Source organism: Corythoichthys intestinalis, chromosome 10 (assembly GCF_030265065.1).
Source record: "Corythoichthys intestinalis isolate RoL2023-P3 chromosome 10, ASM3026506v1, whole genome shotgun sequence".
Classification (NCBI taxonomy): Eukaryota; Metazoa; Chordata; class Actinopteri; order Syngnathiformes; family Syngnathidae; genus Corythoichthys; species Corythoichthys intestinalis.
The window spans coordinates 10,908,543-10,928,865 of NC_080404.1; the positions used below are offsets into that span (position 1 = coordinate 10,908,543).

General features: G+C 39.5%; 1 protein-coding gene across 1 annotated transcript in view; it reads right to left on the reverse strand.

Annotated features, from left to right (window-relative positions):
• Positions 1–20,323, reverse strand: part of eys (eyes shut homolog) — a 522,745-nt gene that overhangs the window by 307,095 nt on the left and 195,327 nt on the right. The window contains exons 26-28 of the mRNA XM_057847548.1: positions 10,587–10,683; positions 6,398–6,505; positions 3,376–3,521 (exon numbers count right to left, since the gene is read on the reverse strand). Coding sequence (XP_057703531.1) covers positions 3,376–3,521; positions 6,398–6,505; positions 10,587–10,683 — 351 coding nt within the window. The remainder of the gene's footprint in view (positions 1–3,375; positions 3,522–6,397; positions 6,506–10,586; positions 10,684–20,323) is intronic.

A 20,323-nucleotide genomic window follows, 5' to 3' on the forward strand; every position in this document is an offset into this window, starting at 1 on the left:
ATAAAGCAAATTTGACACACATAATGGCTCGCTAAAATTTGCTTAAATATATTGTTCAACATAAAGGACGTCAGCCAAGGTCGGCCCCCCACATGTTTACCACACCAAATCTGGCCCCCTTTGCAAAAAGTTTGGACACCCCTGGCTTACACGAAACAAGGGATCCCCCATCACTGGGCCAGGGACTGGTACAGGTCAGTGGCCAAGGGCAGATTGGCATATGGGGGTACAGGCATAGCAGAGTTTGACTTGAGGGCAGGGGGGGGCACAACATGTTGATGACCCCGAAACGAAGTGTCAACAATAAAATTAACTTACAAGAATATTTATTATAATAATGAGATGACAATGAGTGTTTTTTGTTTCCCATCATTCTTGAGGGGGATTCTAAATCAGGCTACATAAGACATAGCTATACTTTTCGCCAAGATCGTCATCCATTGAATATGGTACGCCCACCGCAGTCGTGCCAAAGTATCCCCTGGGCTGAGCTCTACGCTGCACTGGTTTGCTTGATTTCCGTCTTTTGGGGATGTAATTATATACGAGGTTTTAAAACATGGCCCATCCATCAAAAAAAAAAAAAAATAATGTTTCACTGTTTTACTCATAGGATAACTGTTTTACTCGTAGGATAACTGTTATTACTGTAATCCAAGTCCTGTATGGAGTTTCTCCAGTTTAATAAACGTCGATGTCCAAAATATATAACTTTATAACTTTATAACTTTTTTATTTTGGCTTCAATTAATTGTTTAAGTCGAAATAACTCATAACTAATGTGTGTGTGTGTATGCACTCCCGCTGCCAGGGGGACACAATTTTTGACGGGCGTAACTACATTGGCAAGAAACCGGTGGTGGCTCTGTTGTACAACTAGCATCCTTAGTGGGGCAAATTGAAACTCCGCTCACCATTTTGACAGTGGTCTGTAGCTTTTCATGGTCCACATTTTCAATCCTCGGTTCTTGTTCAGTAGTTGTTTTCGCTTTTGAAAGCTTACGTTTGAAAAAATTTCTCGTCGTCCATTGAATATGGTACGCCCGGTGGTGGCTCTGTCATCCATTTATCGCCTTTAGTGGGGCAAACGGAAACCCCGCCTCACCATTAAGGCGGTGCTCTCTGGTGTTTCATGGTCCACATCTTCAATCCTTGTTTCTCGCTCAGTAGTTGTTGCCGCTTTTGAAACTTCAGGTTTGAAAAAATTACGTATATCCATCTTGCCTCTTTGGTCCTCGGGTGGTTTTGGCTAAGCAAACCAAATGACCGTCTAAAGTGCTAGTCAAAAGATCTGTTCGAAAAATAATTTGACCCATTATAAGAATATCTTTTTTTGTTAATTTCATTCATTTTTTTTATTGCTTTACAACTTTTATAGACAATATTTTACTGTAAAATTCTTAATTTTAAAATCATATATAGGAAAGCCAACTACATTCAATGACACTTTTCAGCCATCAGCCCCCCCCCCCCCCCTCAAACTCCACTAATGGGTACAGTTTGTCCTATGAGCTGGTATCAGGAGAAACAGGTAGGGTCATAATTCCTAAAATAAGTAGGGTTTGGTGCTACTACACATGCGCGAACTGCGACCAGACATGTATTAAGCATTGACTGAAAAATAAGTAGGAATTGGTTACTGCGGTCAAGCTAGCGAACGTTTGTGTTACCGTGGTCAAAAGGCTGGACCCTAAAATAACGATCTCACGTTATCCAAGCATTACAGCAAATGCATTCAGACCGAGCGGTAAGGCACTTGACTTCCATGTGCTTGTATTGTTCCAAACTCTTAAAAACATTCAACACTTTAAAATACTGTATTTTTCGGACTATAAGTCACACCTGAGTATAAGTCGCGCCAGCAATAAAATGTCCAACGAAGAGAAAAAAACATATATTAGTTGCTCCGGAGTATTAGTCACATTTTTGGGGGGAAATTTACTCGATAAAATCCAACGCATAGAACAGATATATCATCTTGAAAAGCAATTTAAAATAAAAATACAATAGAGAACAACATGCTGAATAAGTGTACAGTATGATAATGTTACATGATGCATGAACAACGAAATGCAAACATGCCCGGTATGGTAACGTAACATAGCTAATAAGAGTAATTCAGATGAATATAGCATAAAGAACATGCTAACAAGTTTTCTAAACCATCAGTGTCACTCCAAAACACCAAAATAACATGTGAAATGATATAATAATGTGTTAATAATTTCACACATAAGTTGCTCCAGAGTATAAGTCGCACCCCCAGCCAAACTATGAAAAAAAACTGTGACTTATAGTCCGAAAAATACGGTATATAACGCCACCATTTTCATCATTTAATAACATTTTTTTAACATTTCAATCAAAGGTTCTTCATGTTTACGTTACAGTCCTCTAATTTTATTTGTTTACTCATGTTATAGTTTATTGTATCAATGACCTGTTTACATTAAAATAACTATGTGCTTTAAAATCACTACACTGTTGCAGTTATTTAACTCTAGGCTAATTAAGGGGTCATGTTATTGTTTAATATACGATTTTTCTCCAAAACAACATCAAATGCTGTATTTCTTCATCAGGGTACAGGTCCGGGTCCTTGTGTGGCCGCTGGATTTCTTTCAACACGGTTTTTCAACGACTCCCAGGCCACTCTAACCCCCCAGTCCGTCCCTGTCCTTGGCAAATTTCTATGACTCATGACTAATCCGAGTAGAGTTTTGTGTACGTCACCCTCTAGTGGTTGGCCGCCATTAGTGGGGTGTTTGCATACCTATAGGAGCCCAGTGTCAGTCAATGTAAACAGTAATGTTAGCCACTGTTGGCTGCGAACCAAGGGCGGCGACGTCTTGGGACAGCTTTTTTACGGGGAGAAGGCCACCTGCTGAGCCAGAACAGGAGCCTACAACCAAGTCTATTCTGGATAATACATGGCTAAAAGCTAATAAACAAAGCAACAAAAGCAAATGCACTAAGAGTATCAGACTATGTGGTGAACCGTCTTGCTAAAGCCAAGAAACCTTACACGGCTTAAGAACTCATTATGCCTACGACCAAGGATATTTGCCGTCAAGTTTTAGGCGAGGCCCCTGTTACAAAAGGTTGATACAGCATACGGTGAGTTACATTTTTCCTGCACTTACAGTATGTTCGTTTTCAGCCCCGTTGTGTTATTTTATATTTACTGTAATTTTTCTGCATAACATTGCCGGTCAGTGGAAAAAAAGGCCCAAATCACACTGGTCTGTACTGCAAAAAAGGTTGGGGACCACTACAATAAACCACATCTGTGTCAGCTCTCCCATCTGAACCAACCTTGAAAAGCTTTTTTGTTCTTCTATTGATCTTGGTGTCACCGTGGGGAAAAAGATGTACCTGAGTATCCTGGGCGACAGACACACTCAAAACCCCCTGACTTGTTGGTACAGGTCCCCTGTTGTATGCAAGGTGAGAGTCGACACTCTTCCCCACTTAGGTCACACAATGGTCCAAAATAACCAGGAGGACAATTGCAGTCAAACCTATGAAAGAGAAAGTATCACAGCATCACAGTATCACACAATCACTGACTGAAGTCAAAGCATGGAAGAGTTGAGCATGCTCTCTGTTTTCACACATTTCATTCATCTTCTATACTATTTATTCTCGCGAGGGTTGCAGGGGAGCTGGAGCCTATCACAGATAATTATGGGCAGGTGGCAGGGTACACCCTGAACTGGTTGCCAGCCAATCACAGGACACATATAGACAGACAACTTCTCACACTCACAATAACACTTATGAAGTGTCCAATTAGCCTACCATGCTTGTTTTTGGGATGTGTAAGAAAACATGCATGGGCACGTGGAGGTCAAGCATACTCAACACAGGAAGGCCAGAACCCGGGATAGAACCCTTGATCTCAGAACTGTGAGGCAAACGTGCTAACCAATCAACCACCCTTTTCACACCAATGCTTTGGTAATTTTGCAAATGGGCATATTCTGATCAATATTTATTTACCATAATTCAGTATTCAACAGTATTATACATCTACGGTGTTCTCTGTTGACAGCTTTGTGCTCTCACACTTGCCTCAGTGTCCACATGGTTCTCTCAAACGTGAGCATCGCATGTCCCAGGAGAGGTTATTGATTGGCTAACATGGGCAAGATGTCAGGGTAAGCCAATCAGATACAGTCTGACAGAGTAGGGTGGGTTTTGTTGACGATGTCTTATTGTTGCTTATTATTTTTGTTATTATTATTTTATTTATTTCATATTGCACATTAACTCTTGTTTTGAAGGCAACTTTATAAAAAATAAAGATGCCTATCAAAATGTACTCCACGCACAGTTTGGGTTCTGGTATCAGTCGTCTTGAGAAGGGTGCCCTCTCTGGGTCAGGGATGAGATCCTGCCCCAAGTGGAGGAGTTCAAGGATCTTGGGGTGTTGATGCGTGAGGGCAGGACGGAGCAGGAAATGATCAGGAGAATTGGTGCAGCATCTGCAGTGATGCGGATTCTGCACCGGTCCGTAGTGGTGAAGAAGAAGCTGAGCCAAAAGGCAAATCTCTCAATTTACCAGTCGATCTACATTTCTACCGTCACCTACATTCATGAGCTGTGGGTCGTGACAGAAAAACAAAATCCCGAATATATGCGGCAGAATTGAGTTTCCGCCACAGGGTGTCTGGGCTCTCCCTTGGAGACAGGGTGAGAAGCTTGTTCATCCGGGACAGACTCAGGGTCAACCCGCTACTCCTCCGAGTCGAGAGGGGACAGCTGAGGTCACTTGGGCATCTAGTTCGGATGCCTAACTAGAAAGGTGTTCCGGCCATGTCCACCAGGGGGAGATCCCGGGGACGACCCAGGACATGCAGGAGAAACTATGTTGCTCCTCTGGCCTGGGAATGCCTTGAGATCCCTCCGGAGAAGCTGGTTGAAGTGGCTGGGGAGGGGGAAGTCTGGGCTTCCCTGCTAGAGCTTCTGCCCCCGCGACCAACCTCAGATTAATTGGTAGATAATGGATGGACGGATGGATGGATGGATGGATGGATGGATGGATGGATGGATGGACGGACGGACGGACGGACGGACGGACGGATGGATCATTGATAAAACTGTTTGAATAGTTAAGAGAAACTTTGAAATAAACCCCATTTTTTTCATGCTTGACTGGCATCTCTTACGAACAGGAACAGTATAGCAGCAATTAAGTTTCCCATGGTGCAACTCACTTTGAATTATGCTTGATGACTTATTACTGAAGGGAATAGCCTAATGAGTCTGATAATGCAGTTTACTCCATTCAAATTCCTTTCCCCAGCTGTCAGTGGCTCTAATATCTTCTGACCTTACGTCTCTGAGGCAGTGGCTTCCCTATTTATAGGTGGTCTGAAATCAAAATATTATTATAATAATGGCGTAATTTGTCTTCATAAAATTAGCAACATTATATTCAATTTTGGTGACATGGAAGACTTTCTTTTTCATGTGGCATAAAGGCACTGTGCTCTCTAATTATGGAAGCCCTAAAAGGCTCAACTGGTCAGGAACAGTGCCCTGGTGATTAACGCTCGCTCGCCTCGCAGCCTGCCAGCCAATGCTGCTTTTGAGCTTCTTATGAAACAAAACTGCATCAGTTGATAACGTTTCATTATTTCCATGTGCGTGCAGCGTGATAAAAATGGAATGTGAATGTGTACAGATGTGAAAAGACACTGTTGAGCACATGGCAGAGCAAGATGAATCAGCTCAGTGTACAACAGTTTATTCAACTTGTTGTGTCAGTGAGATGAAGATAACGGTGAGAGTGTTGTTCTTGTAGTGGGCGGGAGGTTAAAGCACACCGGACTGTGCAATAAGGTGAGCATTATATTGAGCAGGCCCGGGTCACACGGGAGCCAACTCATGACGGGAGACAAACTGGAGACAAACCATTTAGGGCTCAAATTGGCCCTGGGACTGCTCTATCCATCTGTTCGACTAAGCCCTCAAGCCCCGGGGCTCTCGTTAGGCACACCAGAGAGAAGCTGTACTATAGCTCTGGACTCAAGCTGGACTCAAGATACATGATGTTTTCCAGCTGAATCGACTCTCTGTCTTCATGAGAGCATTTTACAGAACTAACAGTATGCCAAGGATTAACCACTTAAAAGAGGAATACGCCTACACATTTAAAAATATAACATCCAGCCATTTTCAGTGAAGCTTATCCTGTAGGGTTGCAGGGTACTGGGGCCTATCCATATGATTTTGGGCGAAAGGCCAACTACGTCCGAAACTTGTCGCCAGTCAGTCGCGGGGAGATTGATGAATAACAAATGAATCAATGCTGCCAGAACACAAGTCATATACCAGTGTCCCATCTCAAACAAAATGCTGTTATAAATTCTACCTTATATTCTGTTCTTACTTGTTCACTCGGTCTTGACAAGTGCCACCGTTGAGACAAGGCTCTGAGGAGCACTCGTTGATGTCCTGCTCGCAGTGAAGACCGGAAAATCCCAGTTCACAAACACAGCTTAAATGAAATCAAAACAGGAAAAAAAAAAAGATCAAATAATTGGATGGTGTATACTGTATAGATAGTGGTTCATTTTAATAGACTTCTTATTCATTTATTTTTATTTTTATAAGTTTCCTTTTTATCACAAGTACAGTGGGGCAAATAAGTATTTAGTCAAACACCAATTGTGCAAGTTCTCCAAGTTAAAAAGATTAGAGTGGCCTGTAATTGTCAACATGGGTCAACCTCAACCATGAGAGACAGAATGTGGAAAAAAAACAGAAAATCACATTGTTTGATTTTTAAAGAATTTATTTCCAAATTAGAGTGGAAAATAAGTATTTGGTCACCTACAAACAAGCAAGATTTCTGGCTGTCAAAGAGGTCAAATTTCTTCTAACGTGGTCTCCACTCGTTTCCTGTATTAATGGCACCTGTTTTAACTCATTATCGGTGTAAAAGACACCTGTCTACAACCTCAGTCAGTCACACTCCAAACTCCACTTTGGCCAAGACCAAAGAGCTGTCGAAGGACACCAGAGACAAAATTGTAGACCTCCACCAGGCTGGGAAGACTGAATCTGCAATAGGTAAAACACTTGGTGTAAAGAAATCAACTGTGGGAGCAATTATTAGAAAATGGAAGACATACAACAAGACCACTGATAATCTCCCTCGATTTAGGGTCCATTACAAGATCTCACCCTGTGGCGTCAAAATGATAACAAGAACGGTGAGCAAAAATCCCAGAACCACACGGGGGGACCTAGTGAATGACCTAAAGAGAGCTGGGGCCACAGTAACAAAGGCTACTATCAGTAACACAATGCGCAGTCAGGGACTTAAATCCTACACTGCCAGAGGTGTCCCCCTGCTGAAGCCAGTACACGTCCAGGCCCGTCTGTGGTTCGCTAGAGAGTATTTGGATGATCCAGAAGAGGTCTGGGAAAATGTGTTATGGTCAGATGAAACCAAAATAGAACTTTCTCGTGTTTGGAGGAGAAAGAATACTGATTTGCATCCGAAGAATACCATACCCATTGTGAAGCATGAGGGTGGAAACATCATGCTTTGGGGCTGTTTTTCTGCAAAGGTACCAGGACGACTGATCTGTGTAAAGGAAGGAATGAATGTATCGAGAGATTTTGAGTGAAAATCTCCTTCCATCAGCAAGGATCCCAAACACACAGCCAGGGCAACAAAGGAGTGGCTTCGTAAGAAGCAATTCAAGGTCCTGGAGTGGCCTGGCCAGTCTCCATATCTCAGCCCCATAGAAAAACTGTAGAGGGAGTTGAAAGTCCGTGTTGGCCAACAACAGGCCCAAAACATCACTGCTCTAGAGGAGATCTGCATGGAGGAATGGGCCAAAATACCAGCAACAGTGTGTGAAAAGCTTGTGAAGAGTTACGGAAAACGTTTGGCCTCCGTTATTGCCAACAAAGGGTACATAACAAAGTATTGAGATGAACTTTTGGTATTGACCAAATACTTATTTTCCACCATGATTTGCAAATAAATTCTTTAAAAATCAAACTATGTGAATTTCTGGTTTTTTTACACATTCTGTCTCTCATGGTTGAGGTTTACCAATGTTGACAATTACAGGCCTCTCTAATATTATCAAGTGGGAGAACTTGCACAATTAGTGGTTGACTAAATACTTATTTGCTCCACTGTACATGCGGAATTATCCGTTCAGGTTGTCAGAAAAAAAATCATACATACACATATATCGTACGCATATGTCTTGTTGTCAGAAAAAAAATCATATATAAACATATATCGTACGCATATGTCTTTGCCAAGTAAAAAGACATTGGTATTACTTCAAAAACAAAAAAGCACTTCAAAGAATTGAAAATGCAAAAGCAGCAGTCTCGATACTACTTTTCACCTGAAATGTTTTAGGCTAACAGTGTGCTAATACTAAGTAATGTAAGCTTCCTTTAGCTGAGCAAGTTTCAACATTTCAGCATTTCAGCTCAGCCACTTCATCAACTTTCTTCGTCCTTCGGAGCATTCACACAGCCTTTTACAAACGATTGTAGTGAATACTCTTTGACAGTTCAGTTAGTTTAGCTGTAACAGCCAATCCAAGAGAGCCCTGGTCACGGCTGGTTGCAGGAATTTTTTCCTTGGCGTGAAATAACGTTTAAGAAATTGTTAAAGCGGAAGTTGAGGATTTTTGACATTGGGCTTAATCTTCGAGTTAGCAGGAGTTTAGTTAGTTGGTGGAGTTGATTTCAACAAATTCCGTTTCGTTTGCAAGTTGTTTGTTAGTTTCAGGGCTCCGGAGTGGCTAAGCTAGTGCGAGTCAATGGCACCATTATAGAATGCCAATAAAAAAATGATACAGATCTAAGAACAGATCCAACAGAGTCAAATAATTTCAAAACATAGATCATTGTTTCAAAAAACCCATACGGCCAAAGCAATGTCACACCGAACTTCTGTAGTTCATTTCATTCTGCAGGACTGTGTTTTTTTAGATGTGTAATACGACCCCAATTAAGAGGAGTGCTTCGGTCATTCGTTCTCACGCTGCATTTGAGGAAGGTGGGAAGTCAGACTTATCCTGCTCGGAGGGTACAAGTTGCCTCCAGCAAACCTGACTTCTCATAAGTGATCAAATAGTTGAGGCGTATTAATGATATTTTTCCAGATCAGAGGTCGGAAACTCTGACTTCCCACCTGCATCGAATGCAGCATCAGTCTGCTGAGTTAACTGATGGCCGGCAACATGGTGAAATGTGAATTTGGAGGTTTTGAAACATACAGAAGAAACGGGCAAAGAAAAGTTTCCACAAATTCCCTATGAAAAACGAGGAAAAATATAAACTGGTCACTTGCTGCTGGCTACGACATAAAAAAATCTGCGGTGAAAAAAACCCGATGTGATATCACTCCACCCTGCTCCTCTGCAGAGCTTCTGGATTAGAAATGTTGCTGTTCATACTGCAATTATTGACATGCAATGATAAGTTTTAATAACTTTATCCTGAAAACATAGCCAACACGATTAATTACATGGGTCATCGATGATTTTCAACTGTGCATATGTTGTTTTTTTATTGGCATGCTATAATGGTTGACTCACGCTAGCGTAGCCACTCCAGAGCCCTGAAACTAACAAATAACTTGGAAACAAAATGGAATTTGTTGAAATCAACTCCACCAATTGACTAAACCCCTGCTAACGCAAAGATTAAGCTTAACGTCAAAAATCCTGAACTTCCGCTTTAATTTCTATATTTTAACATTATACAGTGGTACCTCGACATACAATTGCATCGACATACGATCCTTTCCCAAGAAGGTTAGCGCAGGTGGTGAAAAAAAGGAAAAAGGTGACGCTTAGCATTTAAACTATGATGGAAATGATAGAAAAATATTAGTATTAGCGCGGTGAACTCTTTCGACAATACGGTCGGAATATGTCTACAATCTCGACGGTCCTCCTCCGACCTCTGCTCACCAATCTTTATGGGTAAAGGTAACAATTATTATTGTTGTAACATCGGCATGAAAATCACCAGCTTTGTCAAGTTTTTAATCATTTATATTTCAGAACTTGTACAACACAACACAACTACTGTCCGCCGTAACCGACGGCAACAACAACAGAAAATGAAAAGTGAAAGTAAAAACTCTTAACGCACATCTCTCTGTCGTCAGTCACACAGTGCGTTTAGGAACACCATGCAAAAACACAACCGCTACATTAGAACCTGATTCGTTACATAATTATTGTTTTTGTTTTATTACTATTATAATATTATTATTCCGAATTGTATTTATAATTTATTTGTTTTGCTATGTGTAATTGTACCAGCAGTATTTATTAAGGATTTGGAATAAATTCATCGAATTATAATGCATTCTTATGGGAAAATCCCGATTGACATACAAACATACCACCTGGAACAAATTAAATTTGTGTGTAGCGGTACCACTATACAAGTAGTACAGAAGTGTATATCGCAAGACCAGCCAAACTACAAAAAAAAAAAAAAAAAAAAAAAAAAAAGTGCAACCTAGGTAAGGAAAATACCCTAGGATGTAATTTTGTGCATTTTGAAAAACTGAGACTTATCACCTGTACCCGTTGACCCAGTCCTTGCACTTGCCATGGTCTCCACAAGGATTAGAGCTGCACTCATTGGTGTCAGTTTCACACTGGTTTCCTTCAAATCCTAAAAGACAGAGTAGATGGTCGTGGATCAGTGAGCCCGCCCACATTGCTGAGAACGTCAGGGTCGATGATAACCAAGGCCCTGGTGAGTGCCATTTTAATGGAACTAGTAACCCCTGTAGCATTTCTCATCCTCCAGCTCTCAGCACTCACTGTTTCCCCTCAGAGAGCGTGTAAGTCTAATAATACTTCAGTGCCATGGACAGATTGGTCTGAGGGTTAGTGGTTTGGGGATTGGGAGGTGTGCGGCTGAGTGTGCCACTCTATGCATATATCTTTAGGAAGAAGGCGAGTTAAGATGGGGGGCTTCTTGTTAAGTTCGTGCAAGAGGGAGAGCCTAAAGCCCATGGGCTCTTTTGCCCTGCTTCATTAGAGGGTTAAGGGCAGAATGGCTAAGCATATCAGAATGGAGGTTTAGTAAGACTTTTGATAAAAAAATGTGAGCCTTTCGTGTTCTGGCCCGGTGCTGTCCAGAAACACGTTTTTTTTTTAGTTTCAGTTTTTAGTGCCCATATACATAATGAACTAAATAAAACAACTATTAGACTTTTTGGAGGTTCATTTCATTTTCAGTGGGCTTTGCGAATGGTAGAGGACCTGGAGCCAAATCCCAGTTGAGTGCATAATATACAAGTTCCGTAATTTTCATACTATAAGGCGCACCTGACTGTTGTTGTCCAACATACTTCCTAGGATGCATTGCAGCGCCACAGTTACTGTTTCAGTTGTTTCATTAATTGCTAGTTGTGGTATTTGGTAACACTTTATTTGACAGTGGGATCATATGGCTGTCATTAGAAAATCATAATTATGACATTACACTGTCATGATTTTATGAATGCTTATAACTGATGTCATTTAGTGTTACCTGGCAAATTATCTCACTTTTGAATGGATGTAAAAGATCCAAGCTGGACATAAATTGAGTTAGTGACATAATTTGCCGGATGACAATGACAAAAGCATTCAGTAATGCCCATGATAGTGTCATGTCATAATTATTAAGGTCTTATGACAGTGTTATGACGCCACTGTGAAAAAAAAGTGTTATCTATTAACCCAAATAAATGAACAAATACGCAGCACTGGACTATAAACCGCATGATTCAAAATAAAGGAAAAAAGTAGCGGTTTATTGTCCGAAAATTACGGTATATATTATTATATATTTTGTTTTAGATTATAAAGCACACCAGATTAGATGATTGTACTCGGCGAGCGAGTTTTTTTTTTTTTTTTTAGCAAATATTTGCCTCTCTGTGCTTTGTCATAGTGTTTGTAGATAACACATTCTGATTAGACCACATACTGTAAAAACCTTTCATTGGTTTTCTAACAGAGGTGGTTAGAGTAGCCCAAAGGTTTATTCAAGTGAGACTAGTGTTACTCAAACTAATATTACAAAAGTAACAGTAGTCATTAAAAAAAAATTCTCAAATACAAATAAAAAGTATCCGGTGAAAAGAACCCTCAAGTGATATGTTTACATCAGATGATGCTGCTCTACAGCTGTTATCACTGTTGCACTTATTTTCAAGTTTTGAAATTTTCTACAATATGCATTTATTATTATTTTTTTTTTTAGTTAGTTGATAAAGAAGAATGGTAGTTGTAGGATTTCAATCTATGTTTGTTGTTATCTTTGGAGTAAAATTATAGCTCTGTTGGATATAACAATTCGGTTTTTCGTCATTAATCTTGGTGTGGCACACTGATTGACAAGAACATTTGAAAATGGCACTCCCCACCAAAAAGGTTGCTGACCCCTACTATAAAGGATAACAATACTTGATCTGCAGATTTAAAACAGAGTTAGAACATAAACTAAAATAACAGATTTCAGGCAGAAGATCATACATTTCTTTTGCAGAAGGACAAAAAAACTGACATTTATGCTCTCAACTAGTAAGTGTTGAATTACTATATATAACCCAGCAAACTGCAGGGGCTTTTGGTTGGGTTTCCATTAGTGTTGCACCGATACCATTTTTTGGCCCCGATACCGATACCTGGCTGTGCAGTATCGGCCGATACCGATACCATACCGATACCACCCCGTTTACATATATATATATATATATATATGTGTGTGTGTGTGTGTGTGTGTGTGTATATATATATATATATATATATATATATATATATATATATATATATATTTTTTTTTTTTTTCCCCAAAGAGCTACATAATTGGATGTGAAATCATTGCTATCAAGGCTTTGTCAGGCTGTTGCTTACCTTTGCAAAATAGGAAAAAGTACACTAAACCCTAGTAGACAATAGTTGAATAAACCTTTGGCTCTCAAAGGCCAAAATAGTGCTACATTTGTTAAATTAATAAAACATGTATAATACTAGCCCAACAGTAAGAAAGTAAAAATAAATTCATAATAATAAACTCTGAATGAACTGAATACACTTTTTTAAAGTCCAAACAGTGCAACTTTCATGAAATTATTGTCACATTCTGCTGCTGGTTAGATTGTGTTTTGTTGCTGGGCTGGTAGTGGGGGCGTTCCTGACGTCGCACCTGAATCCAATGCAGGCTCATCAACGCTGCATTTAAGCACGGGTGCTCTCAGAGAAGGCTGCCGAGATATTTGCCTTGCTGATCGCCATTTGACATCTCGCACTATAGTCTCGCTACATTTGCTTGTTACGCCCCTGCATTGGGTTTTTTCTGTCAGTGTGCTGCTCTCGTTTGTAACCTCTACCCTGTGCAGGTATTTGAGTGTTTTTATTTTGGCTTTTTGGCTCGCTGCCTATCGTCTTAGTTAACCGTCGAGTTTGTAGTATTGAGCTCCGTCGACCTGCTGTCACGGACTCCTTTTTTTATTTCTACTATCCCGCGATCGCGTGATATTTTTTGTTTGCAATCATTAAACCCTTGTACGTATCCCCCGCTTGTTGTCTGCTCCGAGGTTCAACCTTGTTTCCGCATTTGCGGACGCTAACAATTATAAGTAATAATAATTGACCACAGCATCCCGTCTCTCTATTAGCCTCCTTTTTCTCGGGAGGGGGGAGTCCCTTGTTTCAATTTCTGAAAAGTGGCAAGCCTACTTTGGAAACAGTTCCCAAATTACTGCGGCATTTCTTTCAGTAAAAGACAATAAAAGTAAAGTAGACGTAGTGAACTGACCAGAGATTGTTGCTCCGGTCCAGCGCCCTTACTCTGGAGTGCAGTCCTGCTCTTCCAGGCTCAAACTCGTCGTGTTCATTCACGTTTCGTCTTCAAATGTTTTATTAGGTTCGAGGTATTGAAACTGGCCGATTTAACTCCACATCTCCAAACTTTCAGGCCGCAAATCTTGCATGCAGCCATTGATTTTAATCGACGGGATTTCTATTTTGAAATATTTCCCGACCGCCGCCATTTCTCCTGGTTTGATTTCCTCCATATGAAAAAGCGCCCTTGTCATTGGTCAGAGTGGCTATTGGCCCACTCTCATTGGTCTGGAGCAGCCCAATAGCGATAGCTGCTTGGTGTTCACGTGTCATCACACAACACAGCGACAGAGTGTAGTGAGCGCCAGGAGGAAAAAAAGGCTGCGGTCAAATGTTATAATAATGGACCGGTAAATGGTATCGGCGCCGTCTTTGTTGGTGCTCGCCGATACCGATACCACCATTTCGGGCCGGATCGGCGCCCCCTGCCGATACTAGTATCGGTATCGGTGCATCTTTAGTTTCCATGTACAGTAAGCTCCAAACTACATCCCCCTCCACTAAAAATGATTACATTTATCGCAAAACATTAGCATTTTGGTTTATGAGTGTACATTGTACATAATACATTGTATGATTAAGTACAACTGGCTTGCAATAATTTTGACTTAATAAGTAAGCATGCAAACTTTAATTTACATAACTTACTATACATATGAATACTCAGATCATTATGTCGTCAACCTGTTATATTAGATATCGTAGATAGTGCTACATAGACTAAATGAGATGTACCACATAAAGCAGATCACCTTTTTAATGAGGTAAACTATCAAAAGCATTATTCAATCAAATATTGTTTCTTAGATTTACAGGGCACCACCAGGAAAGCATGTTGCAGACATTTGTGTTCCACTGAGATTGACTACTCTACATTTTGTGGGTGTGGCTGCAGTCAACGGATTGCCACCATTTTTTTTCCTGAGCAATAAATCATGATGGTAAGAACCGAGCCAAAACTGTAATGGATATCAAACTATATATTTTCTGATATAGTAAAATAAATACACCAGCGGGATGCTATGTTGTGACAAGTTACAGTTTTGTATAACTTGGGACGTTAGAATGAGAGTGGTTTCATGGGAGCACAGAGAGCGGAGAATCCAGTGAATTATAGGACAGCACAGGTTTCCCAACCTGGCCTGTCAGTCACGGCAATGGCGGTACACCTCGGGGGGCTATTTGGAATGTCACTGCAATGTAATGCATCTTGTGCCACTAAGCACTGACTGGAGGCTTCTCTTTGACAGCACTGAGAGAGATAGCGCAGGCACAAGCTCGCAAAGTCATTCCATCACATGGCTGCAGCTTGGCTATGAGATGGCTGCCACTGCCACTGAATATCTCAGAGGAAAAAGAAATTGAGGGTAATCCCCGGTGGACAGTGAACTAACTTTGATGGGCGTTTCAATTGAAATATGACTGATGTCTTCATTTTGTGACTGTGAATTTGGTTTGGACTGCTACATTTGTCCTTACAGTCTCTTGATCAGATCGCTGTCAGTTCAGTATAAAAGGTGCTAAGAAGGGCAACTGTCGAAATGGTTAAAAGTTTTTAGCATTTATTCATTCTTCTTAAAACATTGGAAGTCTGTGACTATGATTTATTTTAATAATTATAACATTGAAGGATATTTTAAAGTGGTGTTTAAAACTTTCTTTTTTTTAATGTACTCTTATGTTTTTCCAGGAAACAAGGCATAATGTCATGGTTAGAGATAGAACCAATTATCAGCTGGGCCAATTATCTGCGCAGATATTTGGAAATTTGACGCAGAGATTAAGGGGGGGGGGGAGGGGGGGTTGGGGGATGGCTCGCCCCCCTGGTGGCCGAAAATTTAATTGCATATAATTAACTTTCCAATGCAGTATATTCATTTAAAATGAAGACTTTGCTGGGAAAACAGGGTCTATAAAAGCGATAATATCTCGTTAATATCATGGTGTCTTTATGCTCGCTCATGCTCTCACTTCAAGTTACCGGAAAGCCACAAAAAGACATACACTGCAGTCGAACGCTAGTGCGACAATTTTGGACACAGCAGGCTAAATGACTAGTGTGCTGTCCTTTATATTTTTGACCCTTGTTGCCATTTGGATTGCTTATTATGGGATGATATCGATGTATTAGATACATTAAGTGCTTTAATCATAAAGCCTAGGTCCTAGGCTTCAAGGCTAAATACAATAAATAGAGTTATGTACTCACATTTATATGTTCACTTTATGCATATTTAGACTTTCATTCTCAGTATCTCGCATTCACATTCTTTAATCATAATTGAAAAATATTTTAAAAGCCCACTGCAAATATTTAAATATTGTGGTATTGGAATTTAACCCTTAAAATTAAAATTCCCCTGGAAATGTTTTTCTTTGCAGAGATTAAAATCAAGCCAAATCAAAAACTGTATGCAGTAAAGTTATCACTAACTACTAGTATACAGCTAACTCCCCGTTAAGCCCTGTTGATTTTCAAAATAAAACACAGGGCTAAATAAATCTACATTTACTCACACACCAATTTCCTTTTTTTTAACATCCACCCACATGTCTTAGTGCATGTATAGTGATTATCAAAGACTTGAGTAGACAAAGGGGGTCATCTTGAAGTTTTCATTATTTATTATGTACCAGGATGGGTGTCCAAAACCTTATTTTAAATGAGAAACTTTCAAAGTTCTCAAAAATGTCTATTTTTCACTCACCTACTTTTTTTTTCTTTCTTTTTTTTAAACCCGTCCTGTTCAGCTGTTTGACACAGAGAATAGAAGTCTGAGTGTCCGGTTGGTCCGAACAGTTTTAATGTTTCACATTGGAGTATGACCTACTCCCATTGTGATCATTGAACTCATCTCATTTATTAAGACAGAGCAGCGAACATGAAGGGGTTATGGAGGAACAGAAGAAAAGAAGATGAGCGAGAAAGAAGAAACACAACAACAAGAAAGGGGAATCTAGAAGATAAGTGGTCTATAAAAGTCGTAGAGCAATAAAACAACAACAGTGAATGAAATGAAAAAAAAAAAAAAATTATAAAGGGTCAAAATTATTTTTCAAACAGATCATGTGACTAACACCTTAGAGACGGTCATTTGCTTTGCTTAACCCAAAAAAAACAACAACAAAAAACACCTAAGGACAGAAGAGATGGATATAATTTTTTCAAACCTAAGCTTTCAAAAGCGACAACATCTACTGAGTGAGAACCAAGGATTTAAGATGTGGACCATGAAACGCCAGAGATCACCGCCATAACGGTGAGGGGGGTTTCAGTTTGCCCCACTAGAGACATTAAATGGACGACAGAGCCACCACCGGGCGTACCATATTCAATGGACGACGAGCTTGGGCATAAGCATAGCTGTCCTAAGCAGCCTGATTAAGATTTCCCCTCAAATATGATGGGACACAAAAAAAAAAATGCTGATGTTCAACGTATTATTATAAATGTTCCTGGCTGAATTATTACTCATAAAGGATGTGGCGTCTACTTCTCCACGAGTTAAGACAGAAAAACACACACGCTCACGCACGCACACACAGCTGGGATGCCTGTATGTACGAGCATGGGCTAAGCACAGATGTGTTAAAATGGTGATATTTATGGGTAAAACAATTCACGATGTTGGAATTTTTCTTAATTTGCTTTACATACAATGGGGATTACGGGAATTCTCCCTATTTTTACTTTGGCAGTAAATTCTCTACTATGTTTCGAAACAATTAAGGGTATTACAAACGCGCGCAAACCTAAGCAAGGGAAGAGATGCCTTAATAGGTTTTACAGTACTACTAATCTTTTCTTTCAGAAGCTATCCCGATTGTTTCATTTGTTGGGGTTGTTGTCCACTAACCCTCAACCTGACATCTGTCCTTAAGACTCACCTTTTTAGTTTGTTCCCTTCTCGGGTCAGCAATTCACTGTAGTCTGTCCCTCATTAGGAGGTTGCACTGTGCAGTGGAAAAGCAGCATAATGTGGACATTGTCTCTCTGGTTTGAGCAAAAACTATCAATTAAGGTTGAACAGTACAATATACAGTATATTATTGATGTAACTTGTGTTCTCAAATTATTCTTTCATTCATTCAATCATTTAGTGATTATTCTGTCATTTGGTACTACATGTACTCCAATAAATGTACAAATTAAATAAATATGATAAGTGAACCAAACTCAATTTTCATCAACGTGTTGTGAACACTAAATTTTAATAAGTAAGTAGACATTTGAGGCTGGGAAACATGTCTAAATTGATGTACGTATCTCAGTTAAGTCAAATTAGAAAAAATCATTTTATGTACAGTACCCAGTGTTCTTTGAGCGTTCTTTCAGACATGCGCAGATCTGCCTCGTCTATCGTGCGCTTTTCTGACACCAAAACATTCCTGCACACGTCCACGGTAAAACACGTCTTCAACCAGAGTTCTCTTCAGCACCTTTGTTGCCTTTACTAACTTCACATCAATGTGTTAAGTAAATATTTTACTCTTTTATGAACTATAAAAGAGTAAACTATTGTAGCGAATGTTATTTATCTGTTCCGCCGCAATGGATGATGGGTAATTGTGGCAAACACGACTGAGAGTAGTGATTGCTGTTGTTATGTTGTGTGTGTTCTATTCATTAAAGTGTATTGCTTCTTGGGGTCGTGTGGTCTATGGCCAAAGGTGGGTAGTAAAGCGTTACATGTACACCGTTACATTTACTTAAGTTACTTTACTTTTAGGGATTAATGTACTTCCAAGGGGCCGTTTACATGGGAACTCTCTTAGAATACAAAACAATTTCAAATGTGCATTTATATGGTTTCGTCTCCATTCGAACAATGTCGCAATTTGGCATTAAAAGGATGTAGTGTTCATGGCATGCCCTAGGAGGCAATGCAGATTTACAAGATGACAGCGAATGATGCACTTTGACCCCACCAAGCTCCTCAGCCCGAAAGAAAACATGCCCGCCCACTCCAAACAATGGCATTTTTCTTTTGCTCCAAAATGCACAAAAAATGGAAACATTCAACACATTTAAATTTAAAAATATTATTAAGAGTCAATGTCTCTTATGTCTTTAATTAATTATTGAAAATTTTAAAATAGTTTAATTCCCCTGACTTAATCCATTGAGGGTTCCCCCTCGATTTATTTGTGGGTAGGGTCATTACTGTTTGAAAATCTGTTATTAATTAAATTGGCATTGTCTGTTTATATTGTAGAATTATTTCAGGTAAAAAAAAAAATGAAGTTGAAGATGAATGAACATCACTAACGATAGGTAAGATATCACTTCAGTACTGGAAGGTCACAATAAATTTACTGTAATCTAATTCATTCAAGTTATTTTGAGTATTGCAAACTCAAAAATAAATACATTACGAAAATTGAATTCATTCGAGTTAATTTGAGTACTGCAAACGCAGAATAAACAATTCACATAATCCAATTACTGTAATTTTCGGACTATAAGCAGCTACTTTTTTTCTTCATTTTGAGTGCTGTGACTTAAAGTCCAGTGCGGATTATTTGTTGGTGTATTTGGGTTAATAGGTAACACTTTATTTGACAGCGGCGTCATAAGACCGTCATAATTGTGACATGACACTATCATGGTCATTACTGAATGCTTATGACATATGTCAGTAAGTGTCATCTGGCAAATTATGTCACTAACTCCATTTATGTTCAGCTCGGATCTTTTACATTCATTCAAAAGTCAGATAATTTGCCGGATACCACTAAATGGCATCTGTTATAATTCATGAATGCTCATAACAGTGTCGTGTCATAAGTATGATTGTCTAATTACAACAATGTCTTATGTCACCACTGTCAAATAAAGTGTTACCAAATACTATAACTAGCAATTAATGAAACAACTGGAACAATAACTGAAGAAATAATTGGCACAGGACATGAATTTTGATTATTTCACTGCAATGCATGCTATGAGGCATGTTGGAGAACATACAGCAGGTGGCAGCAGAGGTTGACTGTCTCCCCCAAGGGAAGAGTGATGGCCAAATGAAGCTTCTTGACGCAGTGAAGCCTTGCAGCTAATTAGTTCAAAGCTTCATGGTGGTTCATTTGGTCTTATGACAGTCGTATGATGCCGCTGTCAAATAAAGTCATCCCGGTTAATATCTTTTGGAGCAAATATCCCATAATACAGTGAGGACAGCTGCAGCTTATAGTCCAGTGCGGCTTATCTGTGAACAAATGCCATTTTCGTGTCAAATTTGGTGGGTGGCGGCTTATAGTCCAAAAATTACGGTCTTAAGGTTGATTTGAGTCCTTAAAACTTGAAATAATTATGTAAATTTCAACAAATTAATGTAAGTAACATAAATTACATTTTCTCAGGCAACAAGTTTGCTTTTTTTTTTTTTTTTTTTTTTTTTTTTTTTTTTTTTTTT